The sequence below is a fragment of the Topomyia yanbarensis genome, chromosome 3 (assembly GCF_030247195.1).
Source record: "Topomyia yanbarensis strain Yona2022 chromosome 3, ASM3024719v1, whole genome shotgun sequence".
In the NCBI taxonomy this organism is placed as follows: Eukaryota; Metazoa; Arthropoda; class Insecta; order Diptera; family Culicidae; genus Topomyia; species Topomyia yanbarensis.
The window spans coordinates 293,552,409-293,579,785 of record NC_080672.1 but is presented as its reverse complement, the minus strand read 5'-3'; the positions used below and the strand labels follow the sequence as shown (position 1 = coordinate 293,579,785).

At 37.8% G+C, this 27,377-nt stretch overlaps 1 protein-coding gene across 1 annotated transcript; it reads right to left on the bottom strand.

The window, feature by feature from the left end:
• Positions 1-539: 539 nt before the first annotated feature.
• On the bottom strand, positions 540-26,095 carry LOC131691574 (mitochondrial thiamine pyrophosphate carrier-like). Its single transcript, XM_058978091.1, has 3 exons — positions 25,750-26,095; positions 24,601-25,691; positions 540-855 (listed from the first exon to the last, which is right to left on the bottom strand). The coding sequence occupies exons 2-3, from the start codon at positions 25,243-25,245 to the stop codon at positions 571-573; spliced, it is 930 nt and encodes a 309-aa protein (XP_058834074.1). The 5' UTR covers positions 25,246-25,691; positions 25,750-26,095; the 3' UTR covers positions 540-570.
• Between the last annotated feature and the right edge of the window lie 1,282 nt (positions 26,096-27,377).

Here is a 27,377-nt window from a genome sequence, read left to right as displayed (position 1 = left end):
CAAAATGAAATCAAAAATCAATTTCTGGCCCCTGAAAATTCTAGATGACGACTTCCGGTTTACCGAAATTCCCGCACTTTCTGGCACCTATTCGTCAACACCATTCCGAAAATACCAGATATTGACTGGGTTATGAATTTCGTTAAACCGAAAGTCGCCATCTTGGATTTCAAAATAGCGTCAAACATAAATTTCTGGCTCCTACTCGTCAAGTCCATTCCGAAAACACCCATATTGTTGAGGTGCGGGTCGCAAGGAGTCTTTCAGACCCGTCTCTTTCATCTTTCCGAAAATCTTCTGTCTTTTGCATTCAAAAGGACTGCGAAATCCGGGTAAAAAAAATTCCAAAGTCTTTTGCTGACGGTTTTATACGCGGCTTTTCCAAATAACGCTGTTTTTACGCGGTACGTATCCCCCGTGAAAAAAAAATCTGGGTGTATTTGATTGCCTAAAATTTATTCGCGATTAATACTGCTTGCTTATAAGGCTGGCCGGATTCTGATGTCACCGTTGTCGCGTTTTGTACACAAATTTGAAAAACAAATTATAAAATCACCGCTTACCTTTCTATCAGTGATTCAAGATCCACACCATCTCGTCGTATATTGCAAAATAGAAAGCGGACATAAAGCACGCTTTCAGCAGGGCCGGATGCAGTCCCTTGTATAATCCTACGAAACCCTCCTGCTTGACTATATTATACATGCAGTTGAACATGTTGTGACAAACAAAATGTCGACCGAACGTTTGTCGACTTTTGGCAAAACCCTGAATCTGCAGTCTCTTTTTAGCCAGATCCAGTGGGTACACGAGCAACTTCGTGCATAATCCTGCTAGTCCTCCGCAAATAAAAAGCTCTATTGCACTTCTGTGAACTTACCTACCAAAAAGCTCACCTACCAAAAAGCTCACCTACCAAAAAGCTCCCCTACTAAAAAGCTCACTGAATACAGACTTCCACCTTAAAAGTGCTTTCTAGATAAAGCTCACAGCCTGGTGGCGGGAATCGGAACTACTGGAGTTGCCATAATTATCGAGCAAATAAACTGTTTTTAAATTTTGCATAAGAAACACAAAATGACTAACAACCACATAATGTTTAGTCAATTGCCCATACTTTTAGCTATATCCTGGTATAGTTGGTTATTCCAGGAAAAGCCTGGGTGCTGAGAAATTATTTTTTTAGTAAAAATATCTACCAAAAAGCTTATTTACTAAAAAGCTTCCTTACCATAAAGTTAACTTGTCATACTGAATGATATTGGTTCACAGACATGGGGGCGAGAAATTGATTTTAATATTAATTAATAGTAGAAACATATTCCACCTACCAAAAAGCTTATAGCTACCTACCAAAAAGTTCGTCTGCTAAAAAGCTTCTTTATTAAAATTTTACCTGTATGCCACATGTATCCGCTCCCTGGTGACTCAAAGTTAAACATCGCTAATGTAATGATACGCGTGTGAATCAGTTCTCATCATTCGTTGGATGGTAGAGTTGGATTTAGATGTCCGATTTTTAGTTAGGTATAATAGAAAAACTTGTTTTAATCCACCTAGCGGTGCAATTGTGCCTTTCTCAATCATGAACATGAGAATTTTTGCGTTGTTTATATTCATTATAAGCTTCCAAATGTATATGTTACATTTTTATTATACACGACATGACAACTATATACAAGAATAGAAATCATTATTCGAGTTCTAAAACTTTGTAAAAGAAAAAACAGCCACGGTAATATTGAATTGAAAAAGGTGCGAAATCGGCAAGTTCCAAAAAGTCGATTTTTACAAAAAAAAATTTTCGATATAACATAAAATCTCGACGTTTCATGCATTTTCAAGATGTTTGGCATCAAAAATACGAATTCGATTTCTGAATCATGGGGTCCCCCTTCGAAAAAAAAATTTGAGTTCCGGCTTATATGGGAATTTCATATGTGACCAGACGATTTAGTCTATATTTCCGGACCCATATAAGCGATCCGTACGAAATTTTATAGACATCTGTGGGGATATTATAGCTATCATTTGGGACTAAGTTTGTGAAAATCGGCTCAACCATTTCCGGGAAACTGATGTGAGTTCGTCAATTTTGAAAGATGGCAGCTTTTCCCGGGCACTTCCGGAACCGTCTATGGTGGTCAATGTAGTCAACAAAAGTTTGGTTGGCCGTCGGTGACCTAGAACAGCAATTTGAAGTTGTTTGAGAGACATTTTAGCGAAATTTTTACCTTTTTTGCTTTCATCGGAGTATCGGTTTGAACCGCAATTTGCTATGTGATCGCACGCCACAACCTCCGGAAGTCGGATCGGGATGAAATTAAATAGTCATTTACGGGGACGCAATACCTTTCATTTGAGACCAAGTTTAGTTGAATCGGTCTAGCCATCTCTGAGAAACCGATGTGACTGTTATTCTGAATTTAGATACTTCCGCCGGGGCTTCCGAAACCGATGATGGTGGCCAATGTGCCCAAATAGACTTTGAATGGATGTTAGTGACCTAATACTACAAATCGAAGCAGTTGTGGTCATATTTTGGAAAAATTTTCACCTTTATACATTCATTGCAGAATTTATTAAAATCGACATTTTCTGCGTGTTCGTACTTATCACCCTGTAATTCCGGAACAGGAAGTCGGATCCATCAGAAATTCAATAGCAGTCTATGGGAACGTTGCACCTTTCATTTGGGACTAAGTTTGTGAAAATCGGTTCAGCCATCCTGAGAAAAGATGGTGAGATTGTGTTCGCGTACACACACACACGGTTTTCAGAGCAATTGCAATACCTTTCTATTGAGAAAAGCAAAACGTCAATCTCGAGCGAGCGAGTTTATTTGAAAGTGATTAGTAGATCACTGCCAGGTGTGTTAGTGAACTTGATTGAATTGATAGCTGATCCCAAAAAGAATAAAAAAACAACCACTAAGTTAGTAGAGATATGCTGATATGGCATCGATTCGCTACTGTTTTAATGGATATTCGTTCAATTATATACACAAGTATAAACTTGTTTGTAAGAACATGAATGTCTTCTGTGGCTAGGTTACTGAATTACGTTACTGTTGAGTGATTGTAATTATGATAATCGTTCAATTCCAGTTTATACCAAGTTTAATCTCATAAAGAACCACACGCTGATAATATGTTTCGATGTCTTCGGAATACAGCAACCCTTTATTAGAATTAATAGAACTTCTCGATCTAGTGTATGTTGCAGAGGCGCATATAGTGTACCTAACCCTCTTCTTCTCTTCATGCCGTTTGCTACCGGTACTGTTGCAAGCCTTTCCTTGCTTGAACTCAAATCATCGGAAAAGTATTTATAGAGCGAATCCGAATGACTATGTTCAATTCGTAATCCCACGATCTAAAGTTTCCAATGGATCTGTTTAAAATGTTAAAAAATATGATCATGAATGTAAGACTTATAAAAACGTAAGTTTATGGTATTTCAGAACCTTCTACTTTTAGCTATCTCCTGGTATAGTGGCTATTCTAGGAAAAGCCCGGGTGCTGCGAAATTAATTTTTTAATAGAAATATAATTTATCTACCAAAAAGCTTCCTTACCATAAAGTTTGCTTGTCATACTGAATGATATTGGCTCAAATATTTTTAATTTTGAGTGAGCCACAGAATTGTCCAGTAACCGGATATCGTCTAGTCGATTGCACATACTTTTAGCTATCTCCTGGTATAGTTGGTTATTCCAGGAAAAGGCCGGGTGCTGAGAAATTAATTTCTTAGTAGAGTTATAATTTATCTACCAAAAAGCTCATCTACCAAAAAGCTTCCTTACCAAAAAGTTTGCTTGTCATACTGAATGATATTGGCTCAAATATTTTTAATTTTGAGTGAGCCACAAAAATTGTCCAGTAACCGGATATCGTCTAGTCGATTGCACATACTTTTAGCTATCTCCTGGTATAGTTGGTTATTCCAGGAAAAGGCCGGGTGCTGAGAAATTAATTTATTAGTAGAATTATAATTTATCTACCAAAAAGCTTCCTTACCAAAAAGTTTGCTTGTCATACTGAATGATATTGGCTCAAATATTTTTAATTTTGAGTGAGCCACAAAATTGTCCATTAACCGGATACCGTCTAGTCGATTGCACATACTTTTAGCTATCTCCTGGTATAGTTGGTTATTCCAGGAAAAGGCCGGGTGCTGAGAAATTAATTTATTAGTAGAATTATAATTTATCTACCAAAAAGCTTCCTTACCAAAAAGTTTGCTTGTCATACTGAATGATATTGGCTCAAATATTTTTAATTTTGAGTGAGCCACAAAAATTGTCCAGTAACCGGATATCGTCTAGTCGATTGCACATACTTTTAGCTATCTCCTGGTATAGTTGGTTATTCCAGGAAAAGGCCGGGTGCTGAGAAATTAATTTATTAGTAGAATTATAATTTATCTACCAAAAAGCTCATCTACCAAAAAGCTTCCTTACCAAAAAGTTTGCTGAATGATATTGGCTCAAATATTTTTAATTTTGAGTGAGCCACAAAAATTGTCCAGTAACCGGATATCGTCTAGTCGATTGCACATACTTTTAGCTATCTCCTGGTATAGTTGGTTATTCCAGGAAAAGGCCGGGTGCTGAGAAATTAATTTATTAGTAGAATTATAATTTATCTACCAAAAAGCTTCCTTACCAAAAAGTTTGCTTGTCATACTGAATGATATTGGCTCAAATATTTTTAATTTTGAGTGAGCCACAAAATTGTCCATTAACCGGATACCGTCTAGTCGATTGCACATACTTTTAGCTATCTCCTGGTATAGTTGGTTATTCCAGGAAAAGGCCGGGTGCTGAGAAATTAATTTATTAGTAGAATTATAATTTATCTACCAAAAAGCTTCCTTACCAAAAAGTTTGCTTGTCATACTGAATGATATTGGCTCAAATATTTTTAATTTTGAGTGAGCCACAAAAATTGTCCAGTAACCGGATATCGTCTAGTCGATTGCACATACTTTTAGCTATCTCCTGGTATAGTTGGTTATTCCAGGAAAAGGCCGGGTGCTGAGAAATTAATTTATTAGTAGAATTATAATTTATCTACCAAAAAGCTTCCTTACCAAAAAGTTTGCTTGTCATACTGAATGATATTGGCTCAAATATTTTTAATTTTGAGTGAGCCACAAAATTGTCCATTAACCGGATACCGTCTAGTCGATTGCACATACTTTTAGCTATCTCCTGGTATAGTTGGTTATTCCAGGAAAAGGCCGGGTGCTGAGAAATTAATTTATTAGTAGAATTATAATTTATCTACCAAAAAGCTTCCTTACCAAAAAGTTTGCTTGTCATACTGAATGATATTGGCTCAAATATTTTTAATTTTGAGTGAACCACAAAAATTGTCCAGTAACCGGATATCGTCTAGTCGATTGCACATACTTTTAGCTATCTCCTGGTATAGTTGGTTATTCCAGGAAAAGGCCGGGTGCTGAGAAATTAATTTATTAGTAGAATTATAATTTATCTACCAAAAAGCTCATCTACCAAAAAGCTTCCTTACCAAAAAGTTTGCTTGTCATACTGAATGATATTGGCTCAAATATTTTTAATTTTGAGTGAGCCACAAAATTGTCCATTAACCGGATACCGTCTAGTCGATTGCACATACTTTTAGCTATCTTCTGGTATAGTTGGTTATTCCAGGAAAAGGCCGGGTGCTGAGAAATTAATTTATTAGTAGAATTATAATTTATCTACCAAAAAGCTTCCTTACCAAAAAGTTTGCTTGTCATACTGAATGATATTGGCTCAAATATTTTTAATTTTGAGTGAGCCACAAAATTGTCCAGTAACCGGATATCGTCTAGTCGATTGCACATACTTTTAGCTATCTCCTGGTATAGTTGGTTATTCCAGGAAAAGGCCGGGTGCTGAGAAATTAATTTATTAGTAGAATTATAATTTATCTACCAAAAAGCTCATCTACCAAAAAGCTCATCTACCAAAACAGTTTGCTTGTCATACTGAATGATATTTTCTCAAATATTTTTAATTTTGAGTGAGCCACAAAATTGTCCAATAACCGGATATCGTCTAGTCGATTGCACATATTTTTAGCTATCTCCTGGTATAGTTGGATATTCCAGGAAAAGGCCGGGTGCTGAGAAATTAATTTATTAGTAGAATTATAATTTATCTACCAAAAAGCTTCCTTACCAAAAAGTTTGCTTGTCATACTGAATGATATTGGCTCAAATATTTTTAATTTTGAGTGAGCCACAAAATTGCCCATTAACCGGATACCGTCTAGTCGATTGCACATACTTTTAGCTATCTCCTGGTATAGTTGGTTATTCCAGGAAAAGGCCGGGTGCTGAGAAATTAATTTATTAGTAGAATTATAATTTATCTACCAAAAAGCTTCCTTACTAAAAACTTTGCTTGTCATACTGAATGATATTGGCTCAAATATTTTTAATTTTGAGTGAGCCACAAAATTGTCCATTAACCGGATACCGTCTAGTCGATTGCACATACTTTTAGCTATCTCCTGGTATAGTTGGTTATTCCAGGAAAAGGCCGGGTGCTGAGAAATTAATTTATTAGTAGAATTATAATTTATCTACCAAAAAGCTCATCTACCAAAAAGTTTGCTTGTCATACTGAATGATATTGGCTCAAATATTTTTAATTTTGAGTGAGCCACAAAATTGTCCAGTAACCGGATATCGTCTAGTCGATTGCACATACTTTTAGCTATCTCCTGGTATAGTTGGTTATTCCAGGAAAAGGCCGGGTGCTGAGAAATTAATTTATTAGTAGAATTATAATTTATCTACCAAAAAGCTTCCTTACCAAAAAGTTTGCTTGTCATACTGAATGATATTGGCTCAAATATTTTTAATTTTGAGTGAGCCACAAAATTGTCCAGTAACCGGATATCGTCTAGTCGATTGCACATACTTTTAGCTATCTCCTGGTATAGTTGGTTATTCCAGGAAAAGCCCGGGTGCTGAGAAATTGATTTTAATATTAATTGAGTAGAAATATATTCCACTTACTAAAAAGCTCATCTATAGAAAAGCTTCCATAATGAAAAGTTTACCTATCATACTACACGTATCCGCACCCTGGTGGCGGTGACTGCGTTCGCTAGCTTCTAGTACAGCATATTGCAATCTTGAAGTTATATATCGCTAATATAGTGTTACTTGAGTGGATCAGCTCTCATCATTCGTTGACTGTCTGAGGAAGAGAGATGATGGTAACCGGGATTATCGTATCCCAGATTTGTCTGTAATGTTACAGATTTTTTGCATAATTTCACAGATTTCCAGATTTTTGAAAATATTGTGATTTTTCACAGATTTCCTGGAAATTCATCACAGATTTTTTTCTGTTTTAGTCATCACAGGTGGTAAAGATTGTTTTGACCGAAACACAGATTCCAAAGTGGCATCCCTGGTGGTAACCCAGATTCTGAAGCCATATAGAAGGTTGGAATCGATCGTCTCCGTCTGTATAATGATGGGTTGTATTGTTGTAATTTTGCGAAAGGATCGACATAACGCGATTAATAATTGCTATTCTCGTTATCCGATTGACAAGTACATAGTTAATACGTTTTTTCTTCATTACTCGTTCAATATTTTATCAATACTCTAGTTAAGCTTTATAAGAGACACAAAATGACCATTAACATTGTAATATCTGACATTTAAAATACGCACAATGAGATCACACATGTTTACACTACCGCCCTCGCCTCAGGCCAAGAAGCGGTTTGTTTGCCAACCAATTCGTCGTGTAAAAGTATTGTTTGCCTCCCAATTTAAACAGAAAAGCGGCGCAACCTGCTGGATAAGTCTATAGGGAAGTGCCACACGAGCCTTGAGAAAAAGCAGAAAAATGTAACCTTTTTATGCAGTTTTTCATGAGACTAATTTTCCTTCAAAATGTATGAAGTTTTACGTCTCCAGCGTAAGGTACGCATTGTTCCCATAACTTCAACATAAATGGATGCTTGAAATAAGAAACAGTGTATAAGGCATTTGGACCAGCCGGGAAAGCAGTTGTTTCACAGCGTTTGTTGATTGACATCATTTTTTGCTGGATTTTTTTCAAAATGAAGAAGACAGTTGCATTCGAATATCTTTTGGGAGCGAAAAACGCATAACTGCAGCCGGTGTTGCTCGGCATGAAACAAGTGGATAATTACCTCATCGAAAACACACGAAATCCTTCTAATAAATTATTAATTGTCTTTAATTCTAATTATAAGGTGTCTTGAATGGGCTTCCATTCGTCATGAAAACATCTGGTAACTTTATTGTACATCTTCCATGTCAAATACGGTTGATGCTACAGTTGCTGTTGCTATTCATCCCCCTTCTGAATGTCTTTCCGAAACATAAGGACCATCCCGCACAAAAAGCACAATGTTTCCCTAGTTTCAATTGCTAAATTTAATATTTTTTTTTTAAAATGCCTAACTGTACTACTAGTTATTAAAAATAGCTCTAATTGACCACCTTATTTGTAACGAAAAATCAATTATTCTCTCATGTATATCGAGCTACACGCAGAATTTTATTTATGCATCGATAGCATACTTTTCTATCTGCCTCTCGTTTCTTCTGCTGTAAATTTTATGCATTGGACATATTCGGTCTATCCACTCATTGAAGTACTAGAAGTATATGCTAGGAAATGGCATAAAAATCACAGCAGAAGAAAAGAGACGGGAATAGAAAGTATGCTAATAATGCTAATAACTCCGCTTAACAATTGAACGTTTTCAATATGGGTTTCCGTATGTAATAGAACTGTATGAAGATGACTTCCGCAAGCTCCAGTTTCAATATCACCTTCCACTAACAGACGGGCGGATACGACAATATTTAAAATCAACAAATCTCGAGTACTTTTTCAAATGGACGTAAGTAACATTGAGAGCCTCTCTTTGTTTACTTTCTCTTTCGTTTATTACGACGTCATTACAACACTTTGTACTAATTTTCCAGTACATATCGAAAGCCGACGGTTTTTACTACAATATTATGCAAAGAGTAGAGTAGTAAATGTTGAAATGGCCGAGTAATGAACAGAAGAGAAAGACCTCAAAGAGAATCTCTCATTGTTACTTACGTCCATTTGAAAAAGTAGTGTATTTAACCGAAGTTTGCCTCCCTTTTGCTGCGAAGCTTCACTCATCTCACAACAAACGGACAAACGATCATCGCAAAAATAACATCAGTAGTATATTATCACTCACGTTAGATCCCGGCGACTGTTACTTGTCGATTGCTTAACTTTCTTATAGCACTAGCTTGAGCAGAGATAGAATGTACACTGCTGTCCTTTTTGTGTGCTGCTATTGCCAGATTGCATTAAAATCGCTTTATTTATTTATTTGTTTGTATTTATTATATTCCAAGATGGAATGTCCAACTGACCTTTTCAGTGTCGCTCAACGCATAATTGTCTTATGTATATAAGGAATCTCATAGAACATGGAACGAATACGATCTTAACGACAGTTTAGAGGGTACTTAATTTCTGAAATGACGAATTGTTGGGAAAAATCAAAAGCAGGCAAATGAGAGACTAAAAAACAGTTTGTCTCAAATCACAAGTAAACTTACCAAAAACCGGTTACTATAATTTGTTCGCAGACCTGTCTGTCTTTTCTTTCTACCTTCCTGTTGGTATGAAGTTTTTACTGGTTCACCTACTGATGCAGAAGACCGGCTTAACCAATTATTTCTTGAGAAGCTTAGACTTCTCTATCGTTCAGAATTACTTTAATACTTCATTTCGTTTCATGCCATGAAGCTTAATTGAAGTCTTCTACGTCCAAGTTTTGTAATCCATTGCGATACAGGAAAAATTGGTAGAATATCCACGTTACAAATTTCGAAGAAGTGTTAAGCCCTCATATTCTGCCTATCACTATAATTCGGAATAATCAATACCTTCAATGACTTCGTTCTTTAATGATGCTTCGAATTATGTACAAACACGTTTGACGTTTTTATTTTATTATTATTTTATTAGTGTACGAACAGAATGTTTATCTCACTATCGAATCCATTTAGTCGTTTCTTAAGATTGTATTTTGCATTTCTTTTATTTATAGCTGATGGCAATCGAGTAAGGGAATGTAGTCTAGGTTGGGACGGGTTTGCTTAGAGGCTGATATCTTGTTTCCATGACAATATTTTTTTAGCTTGTAGTACACTATTTTGTAGATATATTATGTGGCTTGATGTCTGCGAATGGAAAATGTTTACTTGCAATTTTAAATAAGACTCAGGATCAACTTTCTAAATGACGGCAAAACGACAAAAAAGTGTCGTATAGGTTGGGACACTTCAAACAATTTAAATAATTAAAGGCAATTTAAACTTTAATGCATTATATTTATTTTTTGGTTAATATTTATTTATTAATAAGTATTTTAGAATAAGAATAAGTAACTGAAAGACTTATTTACTTCCATTTGACAAAGTTAATCTGACTCACAGTTTTTACATGTAAAACTTGTATGCAATCTTGTACGCATGCGTAATTGTATGGTGTCCCAACCTATACGACATGGCGATGGATGGCGCAAAAATCAGCACAACAAAAGATTTTTCGCTCGTTTTTTGACACTGCTTAGTGCCTCTGTGACAATAATGAACCAAAACTTCAACTTTGTATAAAAAGTGAGCTACGATCGAGTCTAGTATGTGCTAAAAATAACAGATGGCAACACTGCATAGGAACGAAAATATCGAGCTGTCCCAACCTATACAGGAATCAGGAATCAGAATATATTGGCTCAAATGGCACGTTCCCCGTACATAGTCGGGGATTTGTGCCTTGCCGTGTGTTTTCATCATTTCCTGAGTGGAAGGAAAGGACAAGGAGGAGTGGGGAAGTAGAATTGGAAGGGTGGGAAAAATAACAGCACAAAACAAAAATAAACAACAGGTAAGTTAAACTCACAAGTAGTTCAACTTGCCTGCGAATAATCCTAAAGCTCTTTACCACATTGGATAAGAAACTTTAGTATGTCTCTGAGTTTCAGTCGACCAAACATGGTTTCGTCTATATAAGGACGGCTGAAGACTCGAAATCGCAATTGCGCTAGCGCTGGACAGTTGCATATCAGATGATATGAGGTTCCGTAGTCGGATTCACAAAGATCACATGAAAAAGACTCAGCGCGCTGAATAGTTGCCATGTGATAATTGAGTTTGCAGTGGCCGGTTAAAGCCCTGGTCAGCATGCCGCAGTGGAGCTTCGAAAAATGTAAGAGATTTTTCGAAACCACTGGGCATGGTTGTTCTAGAAACGCCTTTGTTTGGCGACACGTTTGTAGATTTCTCCAATAATTGCGGTGCTCGGACAAAGCCCAGGACCGTATTTTTTCCCTTATCCAACTTGTCGAAATTGGCAGGGCGGGCTCAGGACCAACGAAGTCAATCGCTGAACCTGCCCTGGCCAATTCGTCAGCCCATTCATTTCCAGTAATACCGCAATGTCCGGGCACCCAGACAAGGTAGATAGTGTTGACAATGCTTAGTTCTTCGATTTGGGTTCGGCACGCGATCACTAGCTTGGACCGGGATTTGTCTGAGCTAAGGGCCTTGATTGCAGCCTGACTATCGGAGCAGAAGTTTATAACTCTGCCGGACAAACTCAGTTGAAGGGCCGATTGCACCCCGCACATAATCGCAAAGATTTCTGCTTGGAATACAGTACAATATCTACCTAGTGAGTGAGATTGTTCCAATCTCATTTCACGACAGTAGACACCAGCACCAGCACGTCCCTCCATCAGAGAACCGTCAGTGTAACAGACTACTTGCGTTTGTTGTTGTCTTTCCATAAAGCCAGACAACCACTCCTCTCGAGAGGGAATCTTCACATGGAATGTCCTGTAAGGAAAACTACAAGTGAGTGTAATATCGCTGGGAGCAAGAATATCTTCACCCCATGTAACCATTTGTGACCACAATCGTATATGACTGGTAGCAAGATCAACATGATTACTGTTCCAAAGCCCAGTAACCTGCAGTCTGTATGCACATGATAGTGCTTCTTGTTTTAAGTGTATGTGTAATGGTTTGATATTTAGAAGTGCCTCAAGAGCAGCAGTCGGAGTCGTGGTGAAAGCACCAGTCAACGCCATGAGCGCCATTCTTTGCAGATGGTTTAGCTTTGACTGGACTGTCACCACCTCTCCCCTCTGCCACCACACAAGGCATCCGTATGACAGTATTGGACGTACAATTGTCGTGTAAATCCAATAGATGTATTTAGGTTTGAGACCCCAGGTCTTTCCAAAAGTTCGTCTGCACTGCCCGAAGGCCATGCACGCTTTCTTGACTCTGAACTCAATGTGAGCAGACCAATTCAGTTTGGAATCCAATATGACTCCAACGTATTTGACTTGATCCGCACACAGTAGCTCAGAATCAAAGAACTGCAAGGGACGAACCCCGGTTGTTATTCGCTTCTTCGTGAAAAGAACCATTGAAGTTTTGCTTGGGTTAACTGATAGTTTAACTTGTCGACACCACTGTTCGACAGCTCTTAATGCCTGTTGCATCAAGTCAAAGATTGTTCCGATGCAAAATCCAGTAATTAGTATTTGGTAATCGTCAGCAAACCCGTAGGTTGGAAATCCAAGCTCATTGAGTTTCTTCAACAAGCCGTCAGCTACTAAGTTCCATAACAAAGGTGACAGAACGCCGCCCTGAGGACAACCGCAAATACTCAACTTCCGTATCTCAGCCTGTCGCAGTGACGAGCAAAGCATGCGGTTACTAAGCATTGCGTTTATCCAACCTGAGATACATGCAGGTATCCCATGACCGCGCGTCGCTTCCAGAATAGACTGGAAGGACACATTGTCAAAAGCACCCTCAATATCTAGGAATACACCCAAGCTAGATTGCTTGAGCGAGAAGGCTTTCTCAATGTTGTAAACAACATCGTGAAGCAGAGTGATCGTGGATTTCCCACACTGATATGCATGTTGCATTTTGTGCAGTGGATATTCAACTAAACTAACGTTCCTGATGTGATGATCGATTATCCGTTCCAAAGCTTTCAGAAGAAAAGAACTTAAGCTGATTGGCCTAAAACTCTTGGCTTCTTCATAGCTTGAGCGCCCCCCTTTGGGAATAAATCTAACAGTTATTTCTCGCCATGCTTTCGGGATATACCCGGTAGCAAGACTGGAAAGCAAAATCTTTTTCAAGACATGTTTAAGAATATCAAATCCCTTTTGCAGTAGCACGGGAAGTATCCCATCTTTTCCGGGTGATTTGTATGGAGCAAAGCTGTCAACTGCCCACTTGACCGATTCAGTGGAAACCAATGTGCGTGCTAACGCCCACGAGTCCGAATCACCAGAATGAGATCTGTGAACGTTGATCAACTCCGGATCGATACAGCCTGGAAAGTGTGTGTCGAAGAGACAATTAAGAACATCTTTTTCGTCCGTCACATAAACACCATCTCTGGTTTTCAAGGAGTTCATCTGAAAATCATTCGATTTGGAGAGAATTTTATTTAATCTGCTAGCCTCGTTCAGACTAGAGACATTAGTGCATAGGCTTTGCCAGCCAGCCCGTTCTGCAGATCTAAGACATTTCTTATATGCACTACGAGCTGACCTGAAAGCCCTGGAGTCATCACGCTGACGCCGATTCCAAGCTCTTCTCATAACTTTCTTCATTCTTTCAAGCTCAGCCCTCCACCAAGGGGTTCCCCTAGTCGATTTAACAGTACGAAGTGGACAAGCTTCTTCGTAGGATGCTAATATGAATGAGTTTGTCGTATCCACGACGTCATCTAAGTCGTCTAGTTGACTAATTGTTGGAAAATATCCATGAAATTTAGTCGCCAAGTTTTCCAAAAAGAGGTCCCAGTTTGTAGATTTAGGATTACGATAGGTCACCACATTGAAGGTGACATCAAAATGCTCGAAAAATATATATTTATGATCGGATAGAGACGGTTCAGTTTCATTTGGAACCTGCCAATTTCCCAGTTCATGCAAAATTCTATCAGAGCAAAGTGTTATGTCTAACACCTCCTCCCTCCCAGACCTCGCAAAAGTTGGTCGGTTTCCCACATTCAGAATATGGAGATTTGTACTACTTATGTACTCCATCAGTTCAGAGCCTCTCAGATTGATGTCTGAGCTGCCCCAAATGATGTGATGAGCATTCGCATCACTGCCGATAATGAGCGGAAGCCCATTTCTGCTACAATATGATACAACGCTTTTGAAATCATCAGAAGGAGATGATTCGTTATGCGGTAGGTATGCTGAACAATATATATATTTTTTGTCTACGTTTTCGACAGTCAATGTAACTGTGACAACACAGATATCGCGAGTTGTGAGCTCCGATATGAGACACGCGTCAATAGCCTTATTTGCAAGAATGCAAGCACGAGGCATTTCACGTGGGTTAGTCATGCCTGTCTTGTTGTAAGCAATGAAGGCAGTGTTAAGTAACTTTCCAAAATAGAAGTTTCCTTTATGGAAATACGGTTCTTGAACCAATGCTATGGAAGCTTTACCTTCCTGCATGAGTCGAGATAAATTCATAGTTGCTGTACGTTTATGTTGGAGATTGACTTGTGCTATTCTAACCATTTTTGATTAGAGAACTGTACATTTCATCTCCAACACAAATTGCACAACAACTAGAGGACACCAAGCGAGTTGGGATGTTAACGCATTTAGCGAGCCATATCAGGTTTAAATGGGACATGATCATTTGATTCCCACGATTTGCGAAGAAAATAATGGTCCACTGTGTCAGAGATTCGCATAACACAGCAAGGGCAAAACCCAAAATGCTCCGTGCGCGACTGGCATATTTTAGACCCTCCAATCATTAAGTCCTCGGCACGGAACTACACCTTGACTTAGGGTCTCCTACTTTCAGTCGCCTCCTACGACATGGCAGCAGGACTCCAGTGGCTCAATTCTAGGCCGGATACCACACGGCCTCTGGGCAGGTTCATCTGTACACATCGAAATTTGATAATCGAAACTCAACAAAACTTCACCGAAGTACCATCAGCCGAGAGTCTCTTCAAACCCCCAGCCAACAAAAATTCGGCAAAATTAAGTGGATCATCGGTGAAAAAAATCGGTGTGTAGAGTGAACGTTCCGCTGCGTAATGCAGCATACTGGGGAGTTCGCCCGACTTTTCCCAGGCTCCGTTCGCCATTGAGAATGTTTTAAACCCCCTCAACAATTTTACCCATAGCACGGGTCGCATGACACTATGGAATTGGGGTTCCCTGTTTGGTAGATTTTTACCACTGAAACAGGTAGTCCGTAGTGTTATTCTTAGCCGGTTGAAACAACCACTACCGACACTACACGGCTTATCTAGGCTGTTCGGTGAAAGAAGCTGACATTGAAGAACAGCTTCCATATTTAGATGGGCGAACAGCCGCAGAAGGAAGGAAGGAAGGAAGGATAACGGGAGGAGAGGGATTTGGGCTAAGCGCTTATTTAAAGGCGGCGCTGACTCGCCTTGTCAGGGCTGCTTTAGGGCATGTGGTATTTAGGCCTAGGACGTATAGGGCCCACTACCTCGTCCTACCACACCCGCAGTCAGCCCCCGCTGCTGGTTCGGGTCGCGAATCACAACTAGTTGCTATCGCGATTAAGCATTATCCACCACCTATGACCCGCCCGGTTGCTTGCAGCTCAGCTTCCCACGTAGCGTTCCTCCACCACCACGGGGCCCGGGAGTAATTGTATGGTGTCCCAACCTATACGACATGGCGATGGATGGCGCAAAAATCAGCACAACAAAAGATTTTTCGCTCGTTTTTTGACACTGCTTAGTGCCTCTGTGACAATAATGAACCAAAACTTCAACTTTGTATAAAAAGTGAGCTACGATCGAGTCTAGTATGTGCTAAAAATAACAGATGGCAACACTGCATAGGAACGAAAATATCGAGCTGTCCCAACCTATACAGCGTCCCAACCCAACGACAATCCCTTATTAGACGTTTTGGAAACAGTGCGAACAGAGCTTGCCGATTAGCCAAGCTTTTTAGAACTATTCCAATTGAGATATCTTTTGATTTCCGTTTGGACCGCACATATTATTTCTAACACGCATTTCTTTCGACTCATTTTTGAAAGCACCTTTAACATGTCAACGAATTATGTATTTTTAGATAAAAAAGTCATACGTCCATATTTGTGAAAAATATTTCATTTTTGATTGAATATATCAAGAGATCTATGTGTTTTTAGGTTTCTATATTTTGTCGCGAACAAACTTTACATTGCAAATTGACGTAAGAATGGGTTACGACCACCTTCAAGGGTATTTGGAATATGAGAGAGTATGTTAAAACGGTACCTACTTAACGGAAGATCCCGGACTCATCACCATTTCCACACAGACTAAAATACATAACACTATGAGGAAATTCATCCCTAAAAAGTCAATCCGCCATTTTTTCCAGAACACTAGCTCCTCCTTTTATACACGGTCCCATACACTCATTTGCTTGTCGGTTATCCCTCGGGCCTGGTAACAATTTTTCACCAGTGGTCTATCCTCAGCTTACTTGTGCATATGCCAGGCGCGGCCTTATCGCAAATACGACCACAGCCCCAACCAAAACTATATTTAAAATAATCGTTATATTAGGCGAAGCATTGTTTTCGAGTGTTATGTCTGTTGGTCTGTGATTTCCAGAAGCGCCACGATGAGTATGCAATGCATTGATCCAAGATTCGTCACAATCAGGCCTTGTGATCTAGAAAACATGTTTTTATTTAAAACTTTAGAGGATGAAACTTGTTAAGATTTAGAAATATTTAAATTACATGGCAGTTAAAAGACCAAAAGTGGTTTATTTGAAATTGAAGATACCAAATGTTTAAAACTAACTAAAAATGCACTACAGGTTGTAAGCTCAAACGATAGACATTGAAAAATGTGAATTTAATTTGATTTATTTGAGCACTCTGGAAAATTTATAAAAAGGTCTGGAAAAACCTGGAAAATCAGGGAATTTCATTTTCAGAAATGAGTCGACACTCTGTTTTTCGACGTTTTTGAGCATTTAATTATTATCAAATGCGCCATGTCACTTCGTCGCATCAAAATGATTGAATGGCTCGTCTCCAATGAAACGTACAATAATAAAGTTGGTTCTTATAAGATAAATGATTTGAACCAGAACCAAGAGAAATCGGAAGTATTCCGGACCAAACAGAGAGAAAATCATTGCTGTACTCTCTTCTTCTGGTAGCAAACCGGAGTAAGAACGAGCAAGTATCTTTTTGCTCCGGAGTAACATCACTTATTCCAGACTCACAGCACGTTCTAGAAGCTGCCTATACACCTCAACAGAATAAACGGGACAGATATAGAAAACATTCAATCATTGCATATCTGACATTCTACTTGTACCTACATACACACATACACCGGATGCGTACATCACCGGAAACCTACCTACAAAGCAAAATGCGTTAATGCTTTACTCATCAGTGGAGAGAAAGAAAAAACTCAATCTGCAGGCGAACTTGTCGAGTTCATGTACCTATGTATAAGCGTGTTCGGTTTGACTATCGGGTAAAAAATCTATGGGTTTTATGTGCATTAAATGTACATTTATTTAGTTCATTTGTTTTAGTCTTAGGTTTCGCAAAGCACGCTTCTTCGTTTTACATTTTAAATACTTTAACGCGGTGAAATATATATTTTTTTTGTGATTGTAATTTTATTGAATACGGTAGTCTGTTGGTTCACACCTAGTATCAGGACAAGGAAATATTCTTCGGATATAAGTTAGTTGATTTTTTATATTGAAGCTGAGGGAACACTTTTAAAACTACCTTAAAACTAGAAATACACACTTAGAAATAAAAAAATATGCATTATTAGCATACTTTCTATTCCCGTCTCTTTTCTTCTGCTGTGATTTTTATGCCATTTCCTAGCATATACTTCTAGTACTTCAATGAGTGGATAGACCGAATATGTCCAATGCATAAAATTTACAGCAGAAGAAACGAGAGGCAGGTAGAAAAGTATGCTATCGATGCATAAATAAAATTCTGCGTGTAGCTCGATATACATGAGGGAATAATTGATTTTTCGTTACAAATAAGGTGGTCAATTAGAGCTATTTTTAATAATTAGTAGTACAGTTAGGCATTTTAAAAAAAATATTAAATTTAGCAATTGAAACTAGGGAAACATTGTGCTTTTTGTGCGGGATGGTCCTTATGTTTCGGAAAGACATTCAGAAGGGGGATGAATAGCAACAGCAACTGTAGCATCAACCGTATTTGACATGGAAGATGTACAATAAAGTTACCAGATGTTTTCATGACGAATGGAAGCCCATTCAAGACACCTTATAATTAGAATTAAAGACAATTAATAATTTATTAGAAGGATTTCGTGTGTTTTCGATGAGGTAATTATCCACTTGTTTCATGCCGAGCAACACCGGCTGCAGTTATGCGTTTTTCGCTCCCAAAAGATATTCGAATGCAACTGTCTTCTTCATTTTGAAAAAAATCCAGCAAAAAATGATGTCAATCAACAAACGCTGTGAAACAACTGCTTTCCCGGCTGGTCCAAATGCCTTACACACTGTTTCTTATTTCAAGCATCCATTTATGTTGAAGTTATGGGAACAATGCGTACCTTACGCTGGAGACGTAAAACTTCATACATTTTGAAGGAAAATTAGTCTCATGAAAAACTGCATAAAAAGGTTACATTTTTCTGCTTTTTCTCAAGGCTCGTGTGGCACTTCCCTATAGACTTATCCAGCAGGTTGCGCCGCTTTTCTGTTTAAATTGGGAGGCAAACAATACTTTTACACGACGAATTGGTTGGCAAACAAACCGCTTCTTGGCCTGAGGCGAGGGCGGTAGTGTAAACATGTGTGATCTCATTGTGCGTATTTTAAATGTCAGATATTACAATGTTAATGGTCATTTTGTGTCTCTTATAAAGCTTAACTAGAGTATTGATAAAATATTGAACGAGTAATGAAGAAAAAAACGTATTAACTATGTACTTGTCAATCGGATAACGAGAATAGCAATTATTAATCGCGTTATGTCGATCCTTTCGCAAAATTACAACAATACAACCCATCATTATACAGACGGAGACGATCGATTCCAACCTTCTATATGGCTTCAGAATCTGGGTTACCACCAGGGATGCCACTTTGGAATCTGTGTTTCGGTCAAAACAATCTTTACCATCTGTGATGACTAAAACAGAAAAAAATCTGTGATGAATTTCCAGGAAATCTGTGAAAAATCACAATATTTTCAAAAATCTGGAAATCTGTGAAATTTTCTTCAAAATGCCAGATTTATGCAAAAAATCTGTAACATTACAGACAACTCTGGGATACGATAATCCCGGTTACCATCATCTCTCTTCCTCAGACAGTCAACGAATGATGAGAGCTGATCCACTCAAGTAACACTATATTAGCGATATATAACTTCAAGATTGCAATATGCTGTACTAGAAGCTAGCGAACGCAGTCACCGCCACCAGGGTGCGGATACGTGTAGTATGATAGGTAAACTTTTCATTATGGAAGCTTTTCTATAGATGAGCTTTTTAGTAAGTGGAATATATTTCTACTCAATTAATATTAAAATCAATTTCTCAGCACCCGGGCTTTTCCTGGAATAACCAACTATACCAGGAGATAGCTAAAAGTATGTGCAATCGACTAGACGATATCCGGTTACTGGACAATTTTGTGGCTCACTCAAAATTAAAAATATTTGAGCCAATATCATTCAGTATGACAAGCAAACTTTTTGGTAAGGAAGCTTTTTGGTAGATAAATTATAATTCTACTAATAAATTAATTTCTCAGCACCCGGCCTTTTCCTGGAATAACCAACTATACCAGGAGATAGCTAAAAGTATGTGCAATCGACTAGACGATATCCGGTTACTGGACAATTTTGTGGCTCACTCAAAATTAAAAATATTTGAGCCAATATCATTCAGTATGACAAGCAAACTTTTTGGTAGATGAGCTTTTTGGTAGATAAATTATAATTCTACTAATAAATTAATTTCTCAGCACCCGGCCTTTTCCTGGAATAACCAACTATACCAGGAGATAGCTAAAAGTATGTGCAATCGACTAGACGGTATCCGGTTAATGGACAATTTTGTGGCTCACTCAAAATTAAAAATATTTGAGCCAATATCATTCAGTATGACAAGCAAAGTTTTTAGTAAGGAAGCTTTTTGGTAGATAAATTATAATTCTACTAATAAATTAATTTCTCAGCACCCGGCCTTTTCCTGGAATAACCAACTATACCAGGAGATAGCTAAAAGTATGTGCAATCGACTAGACGGTATCCGGTTAATGGGCAATTTTGTGGCTCACTCAAAATTAAAAAATATTTGAGCCAATATCATTCAGTATGACAAGCAAACTTTTTAGTAAGGAAGCTTTTTGGTAGATAAATTATAATTCTACTAATAAATTAATTTCTCAGCACCCGGCCTTTTCCTGGAATAACCAACTATACCAGGAGATAGCTAAAAGTATGTGCAATCGACTAGACGGTATCCGGTTAATGGACAATTTTGTGGCTCACTCAAAATTAAAAATATTTGAGCCAATATCATTCAGTATGACAAGCAAACTTTTTAGTAAGGAAGCTTTTTGGTAGATAAATTATAATTCTACTAATAAATTAATTTCTCAGCACCCGGCCTTTTCCTGGAATAACCAACTATACCAGGAGATAGCTAAAAGTATGTGCAATCGACTAGACGGTATCCGGTTAATGGGCAATTTTGTGGCTCACTCAAAATTAAAAATATTTGAGCCAATATCATTCAGTATGACAAGCAAACTTTTTGGTAGATGAGCTTTTTGGTAGATAAATTATAATTCTACTAAGAAATTAATTTCTCAGCACCCGGCCTTTTCCTGGAATAACCAACTATACCAGGAGATAGCTAAAAGTATGTGCAATCGACTAGACGATATCCGGTTACTGGACAATTTTTGTGGCTCACTCAAAATTAAAAATATTTGAGCCAATATCATTCAGTATGACAAGCAAATTTTTTGGTAAGGAAGCTTTTTGGTAGATGAGCTTTTTGGTAGATAAATTATAACTCTACTAAGAAATTAATTTCTCAGCACCCGGCCTTTTCCTGGAATAACCAACTATACCAGGAGATAGCTAAAAGTATGTGCAATCGACTAGACGATATCCGGTTACTGGACAATTTTGTGGCTCACTCAAAATTAAAAATATTTGAGCCAATATCATTCAGTATGACAAGCAAACTTTATGGTAAGGAAGCTTTTTGGTAGATAAATTATATTTCTACTAAAAAATTAATTTCGCAGCACCCGGGCTTTTCCTAGAATAGCCACTATACCAGGAGATAGCTAAAAGTAGAAGGTTCTGAAATACCATAAACTTACGTTTTTATAAGTCTTACATTCATGATCATATTTTTTAACATTTTAAACAGATCCATTGGAAACTTTAGATCGTGGGATTACGAATTGAACATAGTCATTCGGATTCGCTCTATAAATACTTTTCCGATGATTTGAGTTCAAGCAAGGAAAGGCTTGCAACAGTACCGGTAGCAAACGGCATGAAGAGAAGAAGAGGGTTAGGTACACTATATGCGCCTCTGCAACATACACTAGATCGAGAAGTTCTATTAATTCTAATAAAGGGTTGCTGTATTCCGAAGACATCGAAACATTTTATCAGCGTGTGGTTCTTTATGAGATTAAACTTGGTACCCGGATAGAATTTTACAATAGCATTTACCCTACAAACAATCATAAAACAATAAATATTATAGTTATTACTGTTTCAACATTGTTCGATGCCAAGTTCTCACAGTAGATTTACAATAAAATTTCATGTAACAATAAATTTCACTGTTCAGCAAAAAACTGATACAGTGCATTCACATTAAATTTTATTGTTTTTGAGAAAAAAATGTATGGAGAAAAATTGATTTTTTAAATGTTAAGATACATAACCACCCCCCTTTTTCACTGTAAAAGTCTATTTTACATTGAAATTTACTGTAAAAACGTTAAAGTTTCTTGTTTTTATATTGTAGCATAACACTAAAACTTACTGTAAATTATTGTAAAATTACTGTACTGTCACAGTGAAAATCAAGGTTTTGTTACTGTACATTTCTATTCGGGTATAAACTGGAATTGAACGATTATCATAATTACAATCACTCAACAGTAACGTAATTCAGTAACCTAGCCACAGAAGACATTCATGTTCTTACAAACAAGTTTATACTTGTGTATATAATTGAACGAATATCCATTAAAACAGTAGCGAATCGATGCCATATCAGCATATCTCTACCAACTTAGTGGTTGTTTTTTTATTCTTTTTGGGATCAGCTATCAATTCAATCAAGTTCACTAACACACCTGGCAGTGATCTACTAATCACTTTCAAATAAACTCGCTCGCTCGAGATTGACGTTTTGCTTTTCTCAATAGAAAGGTATTGCAATTGCTCTGAAAACCGTGTGTGTGTACGCGAACACAATCTCACCATCTTTTCTCAGGATGGCTGAACCGATTTTCACAAACTTAGTCCCAAATGAAAGGTGCAACGTTCCCATAGACTGCTATTGAATTTCTGATGGATCCGACTTCCTGTTCCGGAATTACAGGGTGATAAGTACGAACACGCAGAAAATGTCGATTTTAATAAATTCTGCAATGAATGTATAAAGGTGAAAATTTTTCCAAAATATGACCACAACTGCTTCGATTTGTAGTATTAGGTCACTAACATCCATTCAAAGTCTATTTGGGCACATTGGCCACCATCATCGGTTTCGGAAGCCCCGGCGGAAGTATCTAAATTCAGAATAACAGTCACATCGGTTTCTCAGAGATGGCTAGACCGATTCAACTAAACTTGGTCTCAAATGAAAGGTATTGCGTCCACGTAAATGACTATTTAATTTCATCCCGATCCGACTTCCGGTTCCGGAATTACAGGTTGTGGCGTGCGATCACATAGCAAATTGCGGTTCAAACCGATACTCCGATGAAAGCAAAAAAGTTAAAAATTCGGTAAAATGTCTCTCAAACAACTTCAATTTGCTGTTCTAGGTTACCGACGGCCAACTAAACTTTCGTTGACTACATTGACCACCATAGACGGTTCCGGAAGTGCCCGGAAAAAGCGGCCATCTTTCAAAACTAGCAAATTCATATCAGTTTCTCGGAAATGGTTGGGCCGATTTTCACAAACTTAGTACCAAATGATAACTATATTATCCCCACAGATGTCTATAAAATTTCGCGCGGATCGCTATGGTTCCGGAAATATAGACTGAACCGTCCGGTCACATATGTAATTCCCATATAAGCCAGAACTCAAAAAAAATTTCAAAGGGGGGACCCCATGAAATTTCAGAAATCTAATTCGTATTATTGATGCCAAATGCGTGAAACGTCGAGATTTTATGTTATCTCGAAAATTTTTTTTTATAAAAATCGACTTTGGGACTTTGCCGATTTCGCACCTTTTTTCAGTTCAATATTACCGTGACTGTTTTTTCTTTTTCAAAATTTTAGAACTCGAATAATGATTTATTTTCCTGTATATAGTTGTCATGTGATGTATAATAATAAAATGTAATATATGCATTTGAAAGCTTTTAATGAATATAAACAACGCAAACATTCTCGTGATGCATGATTGAGAAAGGCACAATTGCACCGCTAGGTGGATTAAAATAGGTTTTTCTGTTATACCTAACTAAAAACTACCCTCAGAATTTTTTTTGAACTAATCGATTATTTCAATTAATCGATTATTTCTTGGCATTAATCGATTACGATTAATGACGAGGAAAAAATAATCGATTAGCTACTAATCGATTAGTCGCAAAAATCGGACATCTTAATCCAACTCTACCGTCCAACGAATGACGAGAATTGATTCACACGCGTATCATTACATTAGCGATGTTTAACTTTGAGTCACCAGGGTGCGGATACATGTGGCATACAGGTAAAATTTTAATAAAGAAGCTTTTTAACAGACGAACTTTTTGGTAGGTAGCTATAAGCTTTTTGGTTGGTGGAATATTTTTCTACTATTAATTAATATTAAAATCAATTTCTCGCCCCCAAGTCTGTGAACAAATATCATTCAGTATGACAAGTTAACTTTTTGGTAAGGAAGCTTTTTAGTAGATAAGCTTTTTGGTAGATTATATTTCTACTAAAAAATTAATTTCTCGGCACTAGGCCTTTACCTGGAATAAACAATGCATCAGGAGATAGGTAAAAGTATGGGCAATTAACTAAACAATATGTGGTTGTTAGTCATTTTGTGTTTCTTATGCAAAATTTAAAAATAGTTTATTTGCTCTATAATTATGGCAACTCCAGTAGTTCCGATTCCCGCCACCAGGCTGTGAGCTTTATTTAGAAAGCGCTTTTAAGGTGGAAGTCTGTATTCAGTGAGCTTTTTAGTAGGGGAGCTTTTTGGTAGGTGAGCTTTTTGGTAGGTAAGTTCACAGAAGTCTCTATTGCTGGGAGCGTTTCGCCTGTGCTTATATTGAAATACTGCCGGAACATACTGCCAAAAATGTTGTAAAACATAAACTGACCGCCCGTTAGTGGCGCTATTTGAAGAACAGCGGGGCCTAAGCCTCGATATAACCCTTTGACTCCCTCATATCTGTAGATCAGTTTTAACCCTTGAACAGAATTTTTGTACCCCCGATTAAGGTCTTGCGAAATCAGTCGTGTTCGAACCACATCTAGTGGTAGTGTAATCACAGTCGCCACCGTGCCACTCAGAGCACCACAGAGAAAATTCCGTACATTCTGATGTTCCTCAAAAGTTTTAATTTTTCTCAGCAGATGATTGCAATGTTCATAGGAAGAAAACTGAGATACACCGTAGATGATAGAAAGCACCTGAGCAGGGTTGTGACCCTTCCAGAAGGCACGCAGTCCTTCCTCTTGATAGACCAGTCTTGTCGATTGCACAATAGTGCGATATTTGGAAGTCATGTGATCCTGGCTGAGTGGTTCTACCTGGAGCTGGAAACGGATTTTCAGCACATCCAACGGTTGGCAAATGAACCGTGTAACACAGGCAGCGAATCCACCAGCGATTCCCGTATTGGAAGACTTATCATCCTTTTCACGATCCATTATTTATCACCTAACTCAAGGGCTGCGCGGATCTTATCAGTCTCACCGATAAAGTTTGTAGGATACAAGAGATTCGGCCGATTTTTTTTCCTTTCTTCCTTCAACTTGCACCCACAGTAGGTGTTATATCACAACTTTCAATGCTGATTTCTTCTTTGTTTAAGGTTAGCACATCACTGTGCCGTGTAGCTGCCAATAATCGTTGTACCCTGTGCTTACGATGATTCCATGTCGTTCTTTATTTCATCGATGTTGATATGTGAGGTCAATCGCATTCAATACAGTCGAAGTTATTGGCGCTCCAAACGAAGCCATCGGTATTGTTACCTTCTTTCTTAGATGTTTTTACAACACTTGGATCACACGGGAAAAGTTCACGTGTTACGTTGCCATAATGTAGCAAATTTAGCACCCACACCCGACACAAGCGTTTTCCAAACTAATCGCTGAAAAGAGAACATGAGTATGGATATAAGCGTATCATTTGTCGTCATACATTCTTACTTCATTCGCTTATTCAGCATGAAATCAACCATGTGGACTAGGAATATTTTTAGAACTGACAACTTTGTCCACAAATTGGTTATGTATTGTATTTCACTAGTGTTCCGAGCAAACAAACCATGGTCAATTGATGATAGATATATGTCTCTGTTGACTATTTACTCTTCAAATGGGAACATATGTTTATACGAAAAGGTAGGTATCGGAGTAGGGACACTCTTCACTGCGCATGAATGCATGCCTTCTTGTTTTGATGGAGATGACTGCACGACACACAGGACAGAAGCAAACCGGTTTCACTACCAATCAAAACAAAAGCCTTTCAACTTGTTTACTATAATCACAGATATCTGTGCTATAATTCAATTATGGCGAGATAGCGTCGGTACACGGAAACGAAAAACTACCTAAAATTGAGTTCCTTTGACTCAATCTCGTGGTATCGTGGGGGAACTTAAAATTAGGTAAACCGTGTTGAAGGTAGTTTCCATTTAACCACGGCAAAAATTACAACTCATTGATAGGTTTTTTATACTCAAATTTAAGTTGAATTTACCTAATTTTGAGTTCACCCCAAACAACTCAAAAGTACCTTCCTCCACGGAAGACCTCGACTGAGTCGAATCTCTCTTTTTGTTTTTGACAACACTAATAAGTGCGAAAGCGACGCACAACTTAAAAGTACGTTAAAAGAACTTATTCTGCAGGTTGTTTTATTTAACCGTGTAATAAGGTACAAGATGAAGATGAAGAGAAAGAAAGGTGGGAACATTTGACACTTTTAAGTGTATCCAGCTTTTTACGTGTCATAGTAGCGGTCTAAATTGTTCAGTTCATAATACGTTTAATGGCCCTTTTTTGACAATAATCGTTTACGTCAACGGCCCAGTGTGATCAAGTCATCCTACGTTAGTCCAATGCGTTGGATGTTTATTCAATGAACGCCCGACATCTTCAACTGGGCGTTGCTGTCAAACTGGCGCAAACGATTGTCAAAAAAGGGCCATTAAACGTATTACGAACTAAACAATTTAGACCGCCATTATGGCACGTAAAAAGCTGGATTAGTGTTATACTTGCAAAATTAATCATGGCGGCCGTGGCCTTTGAAGTAAACACAAACCGACGTCAACATTTCATAAGGCATTATCTACAATATGCTCATGTTAAGAAAATGGCGTCTGAAAAATTACATCGTTCTTTATATTCCCATTTATGAACTGGAGCTTGATTTAAGGACCAAACAACTCAATGCCGTGTTAAATTAACCATTTTTTCCGAATAATATAACAGATTTATTAAAAAAATTGTATTTTGAACGTTTTTTGTAGATAAATGTTTTGGTCCCTTTTGAAACATCGCACGGGTTTTGTGCCCTCTCCCATAATCCCTTTTCGGCGAGACGTTAGCTTATAGTGCGTGTGGGTGAGCCCTTTTGTTTACAGCAAATGATTATGTGACGTTTATTTTGATCCCTTTCTTGGTGTTGCGATGTTTTTGTTCCCTTTTCAAGTATAGTCTTTTTCATTAAGAAAAGGGCCCATAAACAAATTTTTCCGTTTTGTTGTTTATGAAAGAGAAAACTTTTCTCTTTCGTTTACTACCAACACCTGTGATTGGCGTGTAAC

What these genes read in the sequence shown, in the direction of transcription:
- LOC131691574 (XM_058978091.1), bottom strand. Translation starts at nt 25,245, where the DNA reads ATGGATCGTGAAAAGGATGATAAGTCTTCCAATACGGGAATCGCTGGT. An exon ending in TCCCAGCAATAGAGACTTCT is followed by an intron (nt 856 to 24,600) that starts GTGAACTTACCT and finishes AGTGCAATAGAG; the next exon opens with CTTTTTATTTGCGGAGGACT.